This window comes from Chanodichthys erythropterus, chromosome 12 (assembly GCF_024489055.1).
Source record: "Chanodichthys erythropterus isolate Z2021 chromosome 12, ASM2448905v1, whole genome shotgun sequence".
Lineage (NCBI taxonomy): Eukaryota > Metazoa > Chordata > Actinopteri > Cypriniformes > Xenocyprididae > Chanodichthys > Chanodichthys erythropterus.
The window spans coordinates 11,450,218-11,469,005 of record NC_090232.1 but is presented as its reverse complement, the minus strand read 5'-3'; the positions used below and the strand labels follow the sequence as shown (position 1 = coordinate 11,469,005).

The following is an 18,788-nucleotide window of genomic DNA, read 5'->3' as shown; positions in this document are numbered from 1 at the left end:
TAAATTACACATTTTCAGTGGTCAAAAACCAAACGTGGGTCACTTTGCATGCTGATACTTTTTTCTTTTAAAGAGGAATATCTAAAGAACAAATAATGTTAAAACAAGAAATGTATCTCTTGTTTTTCTATCAACTCAATTGTATAGAACATACATGAGTGCCATAAATATTCTTTTTCAAAAGTTTGCATGCATGTAACTCTAAAAGCTAGGGGTGTCCTCGACTAGTTGACTGACAGTCGAATCATATATATTTGTGCGGGGGGGGGCGCTTTCCTCACTCAAGGCCAAAGGACAATAGGCTAATTTGAAAGGCTGTGTACGAGATGGAGCGGGACGCGAAAAATGAAGTAAGGCCTATACCCGCGAGACAACTTTTTATTTCCTCTCACACACGGCACAGAGAAACAACTTTCTAATAAAGCGACCAAACTGCCTGTCAAGTGATAGACGAAACTGACCATGATTTTTTTTATTTTTTAAACTGAAATGAAAGGCAATGTGGAACATTTTTATTTACAGCATTATCATAATAGGCTGTATATTAACCTATTGGGAAAGAACTGGTACATCTATGTAAAATCAGATATTGAGCATCCCCATATCTCTTCTCATAACACCTCTGCGAAGATTCGACTGTGAGATTGGTAGTCGAATCCGGCTCCTCCTATCGAAGCTTGGATTCGTCGACTATTCAGGGTCACCCCTACTAAAAGCATTTAAGGTATCTTAATATCCTTCTAGATTCTCATTCTTAATAAACTATTCTTGTGTAATCTTCATTTTAAAGGCCCTATATAGATATTGTAACCCAAATATGACTCCATGCCCAAATTGTTGAATTTTACCCATTTTCAATGGTTAAGAACCAAATCCTGGTAACTTTTTGAACAGCTGATAGTTATTGTGTTTAAGGAAGAATTTCTGAAGAACAAATAACGCTGAAACTAGAAATGTATCTTGTTTCCCACTATCAAAACATTTGAATACATTATACCTCTCTGAGTGCCAAAAACAAACATTTTTAAGTCTAAAAGTGTTAAAGATATCTTAAAGTCATTTTAGATTCTTGTTCTTATGAAACATTTCTTTTGGAATCTTCATTTTTAAGGCTGTATATGGTTCAGTCTCATAGATATAGGAATGTCAATGTGGTAGCGTGTAGTTCACTCTAAAAAATGCTGGGTAAAATATGGACAAACCCAGCAGGTTGGGTTAAAAGGCACTTATTATGCCCTCTTTCACATGATGTAATATAAGTCTCTGGTCTGGTCAAGTTTCAGCTTAAAATACCCCACAAATTTGAGCAAAAACACGCCTTTTACTATATTACTATATTGCTGGCTAAAAAATAAATCCAAAATTGGTTGAAAAAAATGGCTGGGTGAAAACAACCCAATCCCTGGTTTTGTCCATATTTAACCCAGCAGTTTTTAGTTACTGCGTATTTGAACTCTCTTGGTAGTTTCAGAAGCATGAACAAAATCCCATCTTCAAAATATCCCTAAAACTGATTAATTTGTGGATTCTTATAAATACACTTTTGAGAGCAAGTTAATGTGCCATGACTTAACCATTTTCAGTGGATTTTTGGTATTCAGGGAATTATGTTTTATGCAATTCTTTTGATAGAGGGAAACAAGAGACATTTAGTTTAAACAGTATTTATTCTTCAGACGTTCCTCTTTAAATGCAATAAGCTGGTTTTTGATCACTGAAAATGGGTAAAATTCAACAATTTGAACATGGAGCTGCTTTAAGAATCCCATATTTATGGAGCTGACCCATAAGCCTTGAAAGGAAGCCTCTAGAGGGATATCAAGATATCTTGATTAGTTTTAGAGTTACATGTGTGCAAACTTTGGAAAAGGAATATTCATGGCACTCAGACAGGTATGTTCTATACAACTGAGTTGATAGAAAAACATGAGATACATTGTTAGTTTCAACATTATTTGTTCTTCAGATATTCCTCTTTAAAATAAAAAAGTATCAGCTGTGTGCAAAGTGACCCACATTTGTTTTTTGACCACTGAAAATGAGTACAATTTACTAATTTACTAATGAAGCCACATTAAGATCTCCATATCTCTGGAATTCAACCATCGAGGGCCTTTTTAAAAATAAAATAAAGATACTAAAAGGAAAGTTTGTTAAGAACCAGAATCTAAAAGGATATTAAGATATCTTTAATACTTTCTTGAGTTACAGGCAGTCTTGAGGTAAAAAAAAAAAAAAAATAATATTTTGGCTTTCATCACTAGTATTAATGTTTGGCTTTATACAGACAAAAATATTTACAAAATTAAACATTTGAGCCTGGGAAGTTTACAAATTTGGTTGATTTGACATGGAATGACCCATCTCTGAAAACAACCACATGTAGTGCAGTTCATCACTTAAACAGTCATGACAAACCTTAGCAAGAAATGTTTTCAGACAAACATTTTCTTTATTTGCCAAAAATGGCAGTGTAGCGAATTAACTCAAAGGGGAAATATTAATAATTATTCATAACTCATTATGATTACTAATTATGATTAATTATGAATATGTAAATCTGTTGATCGTATTAACTGGATGTAGCTACATTAAGATTAATGTTACAATCAATTAACCTGTTCGTCCAGAGGACACTCAGTGTTGATTGTTTATTAGTTCTAAGAAATGTTCATTTCCAGGTTATGGAAATGCAACGTTCTTATTGTACAGTACTACTCAGAGCATGTAGTCAGGATCTAAATCACTTAAGAGGCAATTTATTAGCAGACGGAGTCAGAACCAAACATGTATTGTGCACAATTCTTTATTAACTAACTCACAAACACATAACTAAACTAACAAACACATAACATACACGCAGGTCACACAGAATGAGCAATGATAGAGTTGAACCGGAAGTGGAACCATTAATGGAGCTAAAGGAAAAAGTCAAAGACAGTCTGGAAAAGAATTATCAGTTTCCTCAGTAATAAAACACCTTTGCTGACAAAGGTAAGTTTTAGACATCAATAGTAAATTGCTGTTTAGTGTTCAAATGTTCGATACTTGCAAGATGCCTTTAGGCTGAGAAGCATCGGGTCTGCAGGCTTGAGGAGAAATCTTGAGTATTCAGTTCGAAATTGTTGCCAATATCTTCTGCATTAGATGAAGTACTATGAAACAACTTATAGATGAGCACATGGCTGGGTTGTAGGCCGAGGCCTGCAGAGGCCTGCAGCAAGGAGGGGTACGTTCAGTCGTCCAAGAAGCAAGGAAAGAGAGGGAGTGGCATTTTTCGCTGGCTTTTAACCTCTGGTCAAAGTCACACCTCTTAGTTGTCGACCGGACCAATGAAGATGTTGTATTTCCGGTTGACAACACACCCCCTTGTCGGGGCTTTTACCACCGAGCAAGATTAACTAGCTGAGTTTCTGAAGAAGAACTATTAAAGTTTCTTGTACTACTGATGTGTTGCACAGGTATGGACATACCACATACACAAGCATTTAAATCTTCTCGATACGAACCCATAGACACTAAACATGACATAATTGAAGTTACCTTATCATAAAACATGTGAATACAATGAGTGTAATATAGTACACAGTAATAATGGATACCATTTCCTGGGGATGTGCATGTTCATTTATAGAACAGTCTGTCTATACATTAATGCAAGAGAGTCTGTGTCATGTGGGGATAATGCAGGAAAGGTGCACGTTTTTTGTGTGTCTTCTCTGCTCTCAATGTGGCAACCACATTCTTTAGTGCAATAAAACTTGTAACTAAGAACTTCTTGGGGGATGGGGGACAGACCCCAGAGTGCTTTATTTATTGGTTAACTATGACAAATAATTGTGTCTGATTTGTCTCAGTCATTACAGCAGATTGCAGGAACACCTCTTGTTTATATAGCTCAATATAACTAATCACAATCCAAACAAAATCCATCTGTTTTAGTTGAGCACTTGAAAATACAGCTTAATTTTCCTGTAAATAATTAGAAAGGTCTAAAGTTATATTATAAAATATTAAATTATTATGATGAAAATCTGTAACGTCATAGGTGAGACTCATAAGGCTTATTACATTCCAGGAAATCCCTTATATGCACAAAAGCATCCAACTATCGCTGCAGCAGAAAACACAAAGACATTTTGACTGATGAAACATTAAGACAATAAACATATGAATGTGACTATATATATATATATATATATATATATATATATATATATATATATATATATATATATATATATATATATATATATATATATATCTGAACCAATCAATCTGCTCTGATCACGGTTGTGCACTTCACCATGAAACATGCTGCACATATATCTATTTGATTACAAGTTTGTGATTACATAATCGCACTACACCAAATCATGATTTTGGCTTAATTTTTGTTAATCTTGCAGCCCTAGAATAACCTCACAAACAAGCGAGTGCACAACAAATGCTCACTTCACTTTTTGCCTGCATTTTTCCATTACATGAAATGAAGCAAGGAAGTGCCTCCATTGTGCTTTGATTAGTCCATAACCCTACCAATGGGATAATGCCCGCCTTTCATGTTCACAACCGGTCTGCAAGTTTACGCGAATGGGTAAAATGGATGGAATATGTGAAATACAAAAACATTATAGTATTGATTTATTGTTCACAGTGTTGGTTAAATGGTGTCTCATATAACTGTAACCATATCATGTAAACATCAAATGAAACTGGGACATGAGTTTGAGTTTGCATTGAACTAAAAACAACCAGTGAGACTTTTCCACCGCACACCACCATTGAATGTGTATGCCAGCGACTGCATGTGTAATCTCTATTGTCATGAAGCAGCACTTCTTAAATTCCTTTCTTTATTAAATTCCCAGTTCCTCTCCCACCAATTCCCAATTTGTCCTCTGAAATTCCAACTTGGAACTAATCCTCTTTACTTCTAAACTTCTCATGGGCTGATTACTCTCTCGCTCTCTCTCTGTCTCTCTCTCACACACACACACACACACACACACACACACACACACACACACACACACACACACACACACACACACACACACACACACACACACACACACACACACACACACACACACACTCAGAATTCCATAGACTGAACTTAAGCTTTATCAGTGGCATGCTTTATCCACTGCCCACCGTCTCCATTTCCACACTTATGTATGCTAATGAAAATGTATGCTAATGAGGTCCGCTTTTTAAAATCAATTTGGCTGATCTGTTGTACTATGTATAGATTTATACAGCACAGTTAAAATATCACTTTGGTTAGCATCCAGTTTTTATTAATTAAGTTTTAGGCTTTAAATTAGTGTAGTGTATTTTACCCGTTCGGCCAAATGTATCAGAAATTATTTTTTCTGTGAGATGTTTTCCTGTGGATTTGGCCTGTGTAAAAGTTCTCTTTATGTATTTATCCTGCATTCAGGTCATTTTTATACTGTATAAGATGCTAATATCAAAACTCTCTTCATGGTGTCTGTATGCTGTATGCTCTGTGTGTGTGTGTGTGTCTGTGTTAAATGGTAGATTAGCAAAGACCCTTTTTGTTGGTACTCCAAAAAGGAGCTTTCACATAAATCAAAGCAATTAAAGGATTATGTTACTGAATAGCACCAGATTTTACATGAATTATACAGTGCCAGGTTTTATGCATCATTTCTGCATATTTTTAATTTTCTTGAGTGCAATAGAGATATTTGTGGCTTCTTCTGTGAATACTTATGCATTTGATGTGCTCGTATCCTCTGTGACTGTCTTAAATATGCATCTAATCTGCAATCTTTTATCTTACTAGCTATTTAAAGTTGTAAAAGACATTTATTACTATCCCATGATTATCTGACTATCTGTATTCATGTCATTTTAGAGACTGTAGGACTTCAGTTAGTTGAGGAAAAATGAAATCAGTTTAAGAATGTCTCTTTCGTAGCCATTTTGTAAACAGTTCAATTAGCTTGAAGTCCATGCTAGTACATAATAAATCAAAATTCCTGTTGCTCATATGCCTAAAATCTAGTCTACGGATCTTTTTACTCAAACATTTTTATGAAAGTGGCTTGTTCAATGTTATTTACATTATCTAACAAGTGAGACCGCTGATGTTTTCTAATCTCTCTTATTAGAACTGTTCATTGAAAAATCTTCAATTCAAAGATTCGTTTTCAAAAGCCGACCCTCAATATCAGGAGTGGTCAACAAGGTAATTAAAAACCAGAAAAACTGATCTCCAAGTAAATGACTGGTGAGCTTGTGAAACAACCAACTGCATGAAAATATGTGGTGCTTTCAAGAACAACACTCATCCTTTTTTCAGGGATGTGATTTTTTTCGAAATGGTGCTGGTTATTGTATGATGCTTAAAATCATGAAATGGCCTTAAACAATTAAAAAATGTTATGTTTTCTAATATATTTATTTCATGCATGGATTGCTTCTAACAGCGCTGCACAAGCTCACGGCACCATCTGCGTTGAAGAAAAAAAAAACAACATTAAAATGGACTTACTTGCCAGGTGACTGTTGAGGTGTGGTCAGGTTTTCCTTGTTTTTTGTCTTTAGCTGATCACATACTTGTTTATTCTATTCCACATTTTTTTCAGATTTAATAACACATTGTTTTTATTCAAGTATTTATCTAAAATAACTTTTTTTTTTTATTCACAAGATGTCACGGGTTTACTATTGGATTGATGTACGGGGTTCATATTCTAGGATACTAACCTTCCCTGTACTAAACATAATCCATATTGACTTTGATAGCGAGAGGTTTTTATTGCCTTTGATAGCAAGAGGTTTTCTTTAAAGGTCTGCTTTAAAGAAGGTGGTAATACCTAGATGCTGGGTTTTATTTGGTGTATGTCAAATGTCTTCAATCTTAAGGAACTTAAGTTCCTTGAATAACTTCTCTGTTATCATTATTTGAGCTATTTTAGATGTTCTACCTCAAAAAAGTCATTAATGTTTATTGTGCAATTCAAAGCAGATTTAACACGTGTACCTTGTTAACACATTACATTAACAATAATCGAATGCCGCATTTAGATGTTGAAACAGATGTTGAATAATAATCAGATAAATAATTATCTTTATTTTTAATGTAGTTCTGAAGATAAAAATATAGAATATATGCATTTAAATATCAATTTATTAAAAGAGTCCTGATGACACTGTCAGGGTTTATTTTATGACATTGATTCACTGTTTTAAATAAATGTGCAGTTGTAAAAAAGACAAAAGTTATTGGAGTTTAACAAGAAAATAAAAGTATGTTTTATAAGAAAATATTATTTCAATATTTCTACTTCAAATTTTCAGGTTTAATTCAACGTGTTACTTGTTTCCGTTGTGAATTTTTTGTGAAATTTACTAGTGATTTCTAAGTGAAATATGTTTCTACATCAAAATTTCTGTGTACATTATCCCTTTATGTGCTTTATTTAGAATTTTTACATCAGGACAGTTCATTACATCATTATAAATTTGATTCAAAAGTTCTGTCCAGTCTGCACTCCTGGTGATGGGTCATTTTTTGATATAGCTCCTAAAGAATATGATTCCTTTGTGGAACAAGTCTGCCTAGACTTTTCACACTTTCCCTCCCACACATGCAGCACTCAAGATAGACACTTACAGGTCAGGATGTCTAGCTGTATGCATAACTGACCACAAAGAGCCAGTTATTTTTGCAAGGCTCTTTGCACTGTTGTTTTGTACTTAGATCTTTGTCAATACAAGCCTTGATTTTTATATTCTTATACTGTACGTCAAATCCATAATCCTTTATTCATTTATTGAAAGGGATCAGAAGTGGCTCTAGATTTAGAACACTGCCCATTTTCTTCAACTTTTCCATTAGAGGAGAGAACCGGAAAAAAATGTTGTATATTTCAGTTTTCACAGTAAATGCCACTGAAATGTTTTTTGGACACAAGACCTCAGCAAGTATTCAAAGCTTTCAAAGGCTTTTGAATTAATGAACACAGTCAAAACATTTGAGCATTTGACTTTTCAGAATGTCATTGTGTGGTTTAATTTATTAAAAACTAAACTTGGATCTTATACTAAATTATATTTTATTGCTGTCTGAAACTAAGTGATATTGAGTTGAAAGCAGTCAAATATCAACAGAAAGTTGATATTTGTGAATACTCAGCTTTCTGAATACTTGGAATGCACCTAGTGTCCATGTTGAAAACTTGATTTGAATATTTAAACAGAAACCTGTTTGTATGTTCTCTAAAGCCTAGCCTTTATTCTTCCCAATAGATTTGATATGTTCACTTGAATACAAACTTGAATTTGGATTGGTTTTCCAAAACTTCTTAAGAACCTTTAATGATAAAACTTTATGGTCAATCAATCATTTCCGCACCTAAACCTTTAGTACGAAAGTGACAAATCTTATGTGATTTGGAGATTACTAGGAAGCTATTCTAGGATCTCAGTAGATGGTCACACATAGGATTTTTCTTTTAGTTGCATTTTGTTGTTAATGCATCTCTTTGACCGACACAGTAGCAAGTTCACAGATAGGCTGATAGGGTTGATGAGATGTCCAAGTCATGCGCAGCAAATTAACTCAAAGCGGAAATATTAATAATCATTCATAACTCATTATGATTATTGATTATGATTAATTATGAATATGTAAATCAGTTGATCGGATTAACTGGATGTAGCTAAATTAAGATTAATGTTACAATCAATTAACCTGTTCGTCCATTGGACACTCAGTGTTGATTGTTTATTAATTCTAAGAAATGTTCATTTCCAGGTTATGGAACTGCAACGTTCTTATTGTACAGTACTACTCAGAGCACGTAGTCAGGATCTAAATCACTTAAGAGGCAATTTATTTGCAGACAGAGTCAGAACCAAACATGTATTGTGCAAAATTCTTTATTAACCAACCCACAAACACATAACTAAACTAACAAACACATAACATACACGCAGGTCACACACATACGTAGGTGAAAATGAACAATGATAGAGTTGAACCGGAAGTGGGACTGGAAATGGAGCTATAGGAAAAAGTTAATTTGACTCTTAAGGCCGGAACACACCAAGCCGACGGTCGGCCGTCGGGCAGTTTTTCTTCGTCGGCCGACTAAGTTTCCTCGGTGTGTTCTGCACCGTCGGCTGAAGTTGGTCCTCGTCGGCTTTGTTTCGGCCGATTCGAAATGTTGAATCGGCGTTGGACCTCGTCGGGCCGTCGGGCCATATGATCATTCTGATTGGCTGTTCAGCTAGCGAACCAGTGCATGAGAAAAGAAAAACGGAAGTGACGAAGCAAGTAAACGACGAAGTCAAGAGGGAACACACATTGTTTACCTTAGGTACGTGAAAGACATGGCTATCTGGAACGAGGCAAGTGAAGACGAATTGATCAACATGATCCAGGAAAGGCCGGGTTTGTATGACATTACGGAAAAATGTTATGTCAACCGTGTGCTGAAAGCTGAACTGTGGCGTGAGATCGAAAATAAACTCGTCATATCAGGTAAGATTTCCTTTTTGGCAATTGAGAAAGCTTGTTTGTAATTGTTCAATAGTCCATAGTAAAACTAATATAACCATTTTAGTGTTTTGTGTGTACCAAACTAAGTTTGTTTATGGAAACAGACAGTAATTAATATGTGCTGTGCTAGCATCTCATATTTCATAATAATATTAAAGTTAATCAAATTGTTAATAATATAATTAACAATACAGCAAAAAGTAACATTTGTTGGCATAACAAATACTCATTAAAGTGACAAAATAAGCAGCCATAACACTTAATGCTTACAAAATTTTACTTTGTCCCTCAGAAAAAGAGCTCAAGAAGCGGTGGGATTCATTGCGAACCCAATACATGCGTTATAAGAAACAAGGACCCTCAGGAAGTTCTGGAGCTCAGAAGACTGGCAGGCAGCAATGGATCCTGAACCGCCTGCAGTTTCTAGAGCCTCACACAAAAAGGAAGGAGAGCACTTCAAATCTAATGATCATGGTAAATAAACAAATATATTTATATTTATTTATTTATTTATTGTTTAATTGCAGAATAAAATAAACATTTTGCTTTTTGTAAGATGGCAAGTGCTTCTTTAAAAGAGTCTATTCACAAGTAACTCCGCATATTAAGTCAAGCCATTACATTAACTTGTCACATTTGTATCTTATGTTTTTTAAGGAACCTGCGGCTGATAGTGATTCCTGTTCACCCTCAGATGGTACCAACAGTGACACCTGGACTGGCACCCATGAAGACCCCAGCTTCAGTGATGCTGACCTACGGTCAAGTACACCCTTGGCTGAATCCACCATCTGTGGAACTGAGTCCACAGCCATGAGAAAGGACCATTTGCAAAGCTCCAACATAAAACCAAAGCCTCCAGGGAAGCGCAGGAAGATGCAAGACGAATCCTCCAGCGAGGAATCCACAAACTTGATGCGCACCATCGGCAAAACTCTGGAAAAGTTGGCATCACAGGAAAACACCAATGATGCCATCTCAGCTTACTGCAAAAATCTTGAACACAGAATGCGGAATTTGCCACCACATCTACTGCCACATTTCCAGCATGAGGTTGATAATTGCATTTTCAAATATTCAGTGGGCCACAACCATGCACTGGATGCATCTTCCAATCAGTATACACACTTGTAATTTTTTATGTAGCAAAATTGTAAACAGATATTGTAGCATTTAGTAAATATGTCACGCTTAGTTGTACGTTATATTAGAGTACTTATGCAAAGTTTATATTTCTGTACATTTTATTTATTTTAAATACCAACTGTTGATATTTTTCTGTAAATTACCTTAATGCTATTTTTGCACATTTGAAAATAAAACACTGACTTTGTGTAAAAGGTACTTCACTGTTCTTTATGTAAAAAAAAAATCACAAAACACAATGATGTAAAAATATAAACTTTATTTTGCAAATTCACACCATTGTTATAAAACATAAACCAAGGTCAAGGGGGAAAGAAACAAGTTTGCTACATGCTTATATTTTGCCCCACTGAAAGGGCACTGCACCGGTGTCCGAATTAAAGTACTGGCACAGTTTATCCCTGAGCTGTTTGGCGTGTGTTGTACTGTTGGTTGTGCGTGGCAGAGAGGCCTGCTGTAGGCCAGGGTCTTCTCTCCATCTTCCAGGGACAGTGTCATGATCTTGTTCTTCCTGGTCGATTCCTGCCATGTACACTTCACAGCACTCTTTGCGCAGAAAGTTGTGCAGAGCACAGCAAGACAAAACAATGTCCTCCACTTTGGCAGTGCTTTGAATATTAATGGTGGTTAGTAGGACGCGAAAACGATTTGCCAGGATGCCAAATGCATTTTCAACCACCCTTCGAGCTCGCGAAAGTCTGTAATTGAATATGCGTTGCTCTACAGACAGCTTGCGGTTCGGGTATGGCTTCATGAGGTATTCCTTTAAGGGGAATGCCTCATCAGCCACAATGCAGTAAGGGGCCAGCTGGTCTGATTCAGGAAGTGGTGCAGGTGCAGGAATGTTGGATGTTCTTTTCTCCAAGGCATCCTGCAATGAGCATCCCCCAAACACTCCACCATCTGAAATGCGCCCGTTGCAGCCCACATCAACATACAGAAATCTGTAGTTGCTGTCTACCAGTGCCATAAGCACTATTGAGAATGTATGCTTGTAGTTGAAGAATTTAGATCCAGATCCTGGAGGGGGACGAATGTTAATGTGCTTTCCATCCAGAGCACCCAGGCAATTTGGGAAATGCCACTGATTCTGGAATCCAACGGCTACTTGCTGCCACTCTTCCACTGTGTCTGGGCACTAAAAAACAATATAATTAAAAGAAATTAGTTTAACTCGTCAGACCATTAATAACTCAGTGATTTTGACATTCTTGAATTAACCCTGCAAAGCCCACTTCTGCAGAATTACAACATCACTTTCAAAAATTTAAAAAAAAATGCCTGCAAATGTTTTTTTCTCTCAAGATCACATTTACATAGTTAATGGGTTCTATTGTTCGTCCTCACAATGCTATTGGGTTGAAGAAGTGTTTATAGGTCAGCATTAGGCTCTTTATGTTTTGGATTAGTGGCGGAGATGGCTGTTGCATGTTACATGGTCAGTTATGAATGGTCTTGAATATGAACCTGTAAGTGCTCTGGGGGGATGAATGTGTTCTTTTAGTATGATAAGTAGAGAGCATAATAGGCCAGCCAGACTGTATTGTTTGAATGTAGTAGTGGAATTTTATTTGCATTGAAATTATAATTTGATGGATAATACTTAGATCTCTGCCCTCGACACATGGTCTACCATCCTGTCTATTCTTTCAGTTTATCTACTACAATATAAGACCCTAAAATTACCCTTATTAAAATGTAAAAAAACTGAAAAATCTTTAATTTCTACATCAGAGGCCTCCTAAAACAATATCTGAGAGATCAAAAAAATTGCTCATTTTTGGGCTAAAACAAAAAACATTAAACAGATACATGTATACCTTTAGGTATTTCTCTTTTAAGACTTGGTAGATTGCTGCACAGGTTTCAGGAACAAATTGCTGAATTGTGGACATTCCCACCCGGAATTGGTAAGAAAGGCTCTTGAAGCTTTCTCCTGCAAAGATTACAAACACATAACTCCACTATTAATTTTCCACACCTTTTACAGAGTCAAATCTAACACTTTTAATGCATTTGTACTACACTACATTAAAGCAAATATTTTTTTTATCAGTTATTAAAGACATTGTGCTACAAACAACCATAATAATGTTTTATACATTGTGTCTTTTTAAAGTAGGCTACAACTGGATACAAAATAATAAAATTCTTTTCACTTTTATAATGCTTCATAATACACCAAAATAAACACAACTGAAAAGGTGTTTTAATGAAATGTTCAAACAACGAATAACCTTACCTGTTGCCAAGAACCGTAGTGTAATCATCAGACGTTCCCCCACGGAGATACAATCCCGGTAGTTCGTGTTTGTTCTCTGTATGATTGGACTAATAAGTTCTTTTAACATGTGAAATTGAGTGGGAAAAAGCCGAGCGAAATTTTTAAAACCACAAGTTTCCTGTAACTCGAGCTCTCGACACAGGTTCGGGAAAGCACCTTGGGCCTGTCTCTGGAGTATCCATGGTTTCACCCATTTAGTGCGCTTTCTCCGTATTTTTCTCATCCGCTTCTTCTTTTCCTCTTCCACAAGCAAAAGACCAAGGGCTGACAAAGCCAGTGCCATTTGCAACGTGTCGGACATTTTTGAAATAACACGAATCCGTATGTGATGAGCGAGAACTGGTTTTTCATGCACCTTTGTTTATGTTTTGTATCCCTGTAGCTCTTCCGGTCTCCCTAGCAACGAACCATAGCAACGAACACAAACTACTGCCACCTGCTGGCATGGAAAGGCATTTCATCTCACGCAGGCGCAGAACGGACGTGCTATTTGGCCGTCGGCTGTCGAACGTCGGCTTGGTGTGTCAGGGCAACTTTGGACCCAGACGCTGCCGACGCCAGCCGACGCCAGCCGACCCCGCAGTCTGCTTTCGTCGCCACTAGTTCGTCGCCGTCGGCTTGGTGTGTTCCGGCCTTTAGTGGGAAAAGTTCTACCTCTCCTAGTCAAGCACATGGTTGGGGGCAGGGCAGGCCCAGGCCCAAAGGCCCACAGGCAGCCCCTGTAGTCGCTGTGTTGTCGGAGAAGTAAGAGAGAGAGAGGGAGGAGCATTGCGTGCTGGCTTTAAGCTCTGGGAGAAGTCACACGCCTAAGGGTTGACCTGACCAATGAAATGGGTAGGATCTCCGAGCGGCAAAATTCCTCTATGGGGGCTTTATGACCGAGCGTAATTAAAATGGCTGAGCTGTTGAAGAGGAACTATTAAAGATTCTTGTAATACTGATGTGTTACACATGTATCAACATATCGTATACACAAGCATTTAAATCTTCTCAATACAAACCCATAGACAGTAAACAGGGCATAATTGAAGTTACCTTAAATGTATCATAAAACATGTGAATACAACAACAACAGTAATAATGTATACCATTTCCTGGGGATGTGCATGTTAATTTATAGAACAGTCTGTCTATAAATTAATGCAGGAAAGTCTGTGTTCTGTGGGAAAAATGCTGGAAAGATGCAGGTTTTCTGTGTCTCTTTGTTTCTGATTTTCCACATGGCACACACATACAAACCCGATTCCAAAAAAGTTGGGACACTGTACATATTGTGAATAAAAAAGGAATGCAATAATTTAAAAATCTCATAAACTTATATTTTATTCACAATAGAATATAGATAGTAAAAAAGTTGGGACAGGTAGCAATAAGAGACCAGAAAAGTTAAATGTACATATAAGGAACAGCTGGAGGACCAATTTGCAACTCATTAAGTCAATTGGCAACATGATTGGGTATAAAAAGAGCATCTCAGAGTGTCATTGTCTCTCAGAAGTCAAGATGGGCAGAGGATCACCAATTCCCCCAATGCTGCGGCAAAAAATAGTGGAGCAATATCAGAAAGGAGTTTCTCAGAGAAAAATTGCAAAGAGTTTGAAGTTATCATCATCTACAGTGCATAATATCATGCAAAGATTCAAATCACAACATTGGCTCAGGAATACTTCCAGAAAACATTGTCGGTGAACACAATCCACCGTGCCATTCGCCGTTGCCGGCTAAAACTCTATAGGTCAAAAAAGAAGCCATATCTAAACATGATCCAGCAGCGCAGGCGTTTTCTCTGGGCCAAGGCTCATTTAAAATGGACTGTGGCAAATTGGAAAACTGTTCTGTGGTCAGACAAATCAAAATTTGAAGTTCTTTTTGGAAAACTGGGACGCCATGTCATCCGGACTAAAGAGGACAAGGACAACCCAAGTTGTTATCAGCACTCAGTTCAGAAGCCTGCATCTCTGATGGTATGGGGTTGCATGAGTGCATGTGGCATGGGCAGCTTACACATCTGGAAAGGCACCATCAATGCTGAAAGGTATATCCAAGTTCTAGAACAACATATGCTCCCATCCAGACATTGTCTCTTTCAGGGAAGACCTTGCATTTTCCAACATGACAATGCCAGACCACATACTGCATCAATTACAACATCATGGCTGCGTAGAAGGATCCGGGTACTGAAATGGCCAGCCTGCAGTCCAGATCTTTCACCCATAGAAAACATTTGGCGCATCATAAAGATGAAGATGCGACAAAGAAGACCTAAGACAGTTGAGCAACTAGAAGCCTGCATTAGACAAGAATGGGACAACATTCCTATTCCTAAACTTGAGCAACTTGTCTCCTCAGTCCCCATATGTTTGCAGACCGTTATAAAAAGAAGAGGGGATACCACACAGTGGTAAACATGGCCTTGTCCCAACTTTTTTGAGATGTGTTGATGCCATGAAATTTAAAATCAACTTATTTTTCCCTTAAAATGATACATTTTCTCAGTTTAAACAATTGATATGTCATCTATGTTGTATTCTGAATAAAATATTGAAATTTGAAACTTCCACATCATTGCATTCTGTTTTTATTCACAAATTGTACAGTGTCCCAACTTTTTTGGAATCGGGTTTGTACTTCAGGGCAATAAAACTAAGGCTGACAGGCCCCAAAGTAAGTTTTAAACAATTATTTGTTTAATATAACAAATAATTGTGTCTGATTTGTCTCAGTAGTTACACATGAATCTAAAATACTTTATATTTGTGGGGAGCTGTACTATATTAAAGCAGAAAACTCTTCATCGCTTGTGCCTCATTGAGTTTGGCATTGTAGGTTCTTGTGCACTGACTGTTCAGTAAATTAGAGATCTATCAGAATAAAATATAGAAATATATATCTTTAACAGACTCTCAGAAAATAAATAAAGCATATTGCGGTTTAAAAATACTGAAGGTATTCAGTCATGAATGTAGTTTTCTGCTTTTCTTGTCAATATTGTTAACAATATGATTGACATTGACAGGTCTATTAGGCTACATTCACACTGCAAAGACTAATTGACAGATCTGATATTTTGACACACATCTTATTTCCTGCGCTACTTGTTTATTTCCACTTAGACAAACATTAATACCTTGCCAAGATGGTGCGTTTGTCCATTCCCACAAATATATATGTCAGCTTTCAAGTCGCCATGAAACTGAAGATGTGATAGTCTTTTCTTCCATATTGTGATGCATATCTGAGTGAAACACCTTCTCAAACAAGAAAAAAATGTAGGACAGGACTAGATTTTGTACATTTTGTACAGTAAATGTGTCATCAGAGAAGGTACCGCAGAAAGGATTAAAGATTGCTAGGGCACACTGATTAAAATAAATAAATAATTATTCCATAAAAAAATAAGAATTGGCTATTTCTATATAACAGCCTGCCATTCAGACAGCACAGCAGGTACAGAATTGATTTGGTACTCAGCATTACTGATGTTTGTTTGTTTATTCATTCATTCATTCATTCATTAAAAAGAGATTTTAATGATGATAATCTCATTATTGACAGCAAGGAAAGAACAAGTTGGATGAGGAACGGGGAAAAAAATCTATATATAGAATTCGGAAAACCCTTGTTTTTAGCATTAAGTGAACTGCAGCCAGCAACTTATGGCTCATGCTCACACTCGTGTTCACATAACATACAAGAGACTGAATGTGATTCAATGTGCCAATTTACTCATGGCGAAGTTCTTTTTTGTTCTTTGCTTAGAAGTAAAAAGAAGTTGGAAATACCTTGGATATACTGTTAACGAACATCCAGACGCCATCCACGCTGCTGAGAATGATGTTTAGATGAGTATGTAAACAAATGCTTGCTGCTTTCCCCTTAATAATAAAATAAACACACAACAAAAATGATAGCGGTGAGAAAACAGCAGTAAAGAAAGCACCTGATCATAGAGATGTGACTATATAGGTCTGGCTATGTGAGACTATAGTTTGAATGAATCCCTTTTTTTTGCATGACACATTGACATTGCAGAATGGCTCTTTCGGCACTATCCTGAACATTGTATAAGTATTCATTTCATGTGTCATTGAAGGGAAAAGAGTCCTTTTTATTTTCCTGGCAAAAACGTCCTGAGTCCTTCACATAAAAGTCATTCGACAGGCTTAGACAACCTAGGAATTCAGTTGTTTTTTAAGTGTCATTATAAGCTGTTCACACATTGGCAATACAAAAAAAAAAAAAAAAAAAACGATTAATACCTTAAAATTCCTACACATATGTATAAATATGTATAAACACACAATAAATGCCATCATTATTCATTATTGCACACATATTGTTAATATTGTTAACAATATGATTGATATTGACAGGTCTATTAGGCTGCATTCACACTGCAAAGCCTAATTGACAGATCTGATATTTTGATACACATCTGATTTTCTGTGCTACTTGTTTATTTCCACTTAGACAAACATTAATAGCTTGCCAAGATGGTGCGTTTGTCCATTCCCACAAATACATATGTCAGCTTAGAAGGAATTATATGGCATCAGTTTTTTGACATCCCCATCTTGGAATGGGTTAAATTTTGCTGGATGCTGTACCTGTAGAAGAGTAAATGAATGAGTCTAACCCAGACATACTCTATGTAACACCACTGTCTGACCCTGCCTCCACTTTCCACATTTAATGAAACTATTACTGCACTCAGGCGCTGACTGGTTCGTCTTTAGCAGACTCCAACCCTCCCTTTTCCAAAATTGGGAAGAAAAAAAGAACATTTCTCTATTCATGGTTCACAGTCCAGAAATCCAGGAAAATGAGGTTATGGAACTGGATATGTGCCACGTGCTCGGTGTAGATTTTCCCTCTAGAAAAGGAAAGGAAGATGGGAGGGGGGAAAGGGATCTGAAGGAAAAGTTGAGGGTAAATATATAGCAGAAAGACCAGCTGTGTTATGTCAGTAGTTTAACGTCAGTAGGATTAGCAGTTTTATTTTCCTGCAAGCTGAAGCGGAATGTAAAAGACAGAGGGAAAGACACAGCTACTTGGAAAGGGGAGAGGGCAGCATGGTGAGACTACCGTTAGAGATACTGGGAGAAATGGATAATTGGTGCGAGGTGTAAGCCTGTCAGGTCCTATACCGGTATTCACTGTGTTTACGTCTCTCTCTGTCTCGCTCTCTCCCTCCCCTTGGACACGTTTTTTCCACATTAGAAGTGCTTGCCAGAATCGGGGGAATTGCCTCTCACTGTAATCATGATTTACCACAATCAGCGGCTTCATTCGTGGCATGCGTGTGTATGTGTTAATCATTCATCTGATTGATTCATCTTAAAAAGGGAGTGAGGGGCAAGCTAAAGGAAAGGAAAAATATGGCAAAAGAGCAGTGTGGGGAAAGACAAATCCAGGATTAGATCCTCTTCTCAGTTTACCATTCAACAACTCATTCCATGTGCTGCCAACTCCTGTCTAAATATATATATATATATATATATATATATATATATATATATATATATATATATATATATATATATATATATATTTTAATTTTAGGTCAGTATGTTACCTGATTGAATGCACATTTTAATCAGGCAACAGACTGACCTAAAATAATAATAATAATCACTTAACTTCACTTGAACGCAGAAAATTGTCCTCTAGGCTTTAAAAGTACAAAAAGTTACAAAAAAGGTATTTTTGAATGAATACAATTGATACTTTTTTCATACTGGAGATCTGAAAAAGGGCAATTTTCAAAAAAAAAAAAAAAAAAGGTTAGAGCACAACACCTCCTGGTCCTCTGTGTCC

General features: G+C 36.6%; 2 protein-coding genes across 2 annotated transcripts in view; both read left to right on the top strand.

The window, feature by feature from the left end:
- Window positions 1-18,788, top strand: part of sdk1b (sidekick cell adhesion molecule 1b) — a 296,151-nt gene that overhangs the window by 53,468 nt on the left and 223,895 nt on the right. The gene's annotated exons all lie outside the window — the stretch shown is intronic.
- LOC137033126 (transcription factor Adf-1-like) lies at window positions 9,361-10,978 on the top strand. The gene is made up of 3 exons (XM_067405263.1): window positions 9,361-9,523; window positions 9,834-10,015; window positions 10,199-10,978. Exons 1-3 carry the CDS (start codon window positions 9,373-9,375, stop codon window positions 10,673-10,675), a joined length of 810 nt encoding a protein of 269 aa, XP_067261364.1. The 5' UTR covers window positions 9,361-9,372; the 3' UTR covers window positions 10,676-10,978.

Excerpts from the sequence above, each read along its gene's own strand:
- LOC137033126 (XM_067405263.1), top strand. The coding sequence starts at position 9,373 with ATGGCTATCTGGAACGAGGCAAGTGAAGACGAATTGATCAACATGATC. Across the intron at positions 9,524-9,833 it reads AAATAAACTCGTCATATCAG|AAAAAGAGCTCAAGAAGCGG; the intron begins GTAAGATTTCCT and ends TTTGTCCCTCAG. Across the intron at positions 10,016-10,198 it reads CTTCAAATCTAATGATCATG|GAACCTGCGGCTGATAGTGA; the intron begins GTAAATAAACAA and ends ATGTTTTTTAAG.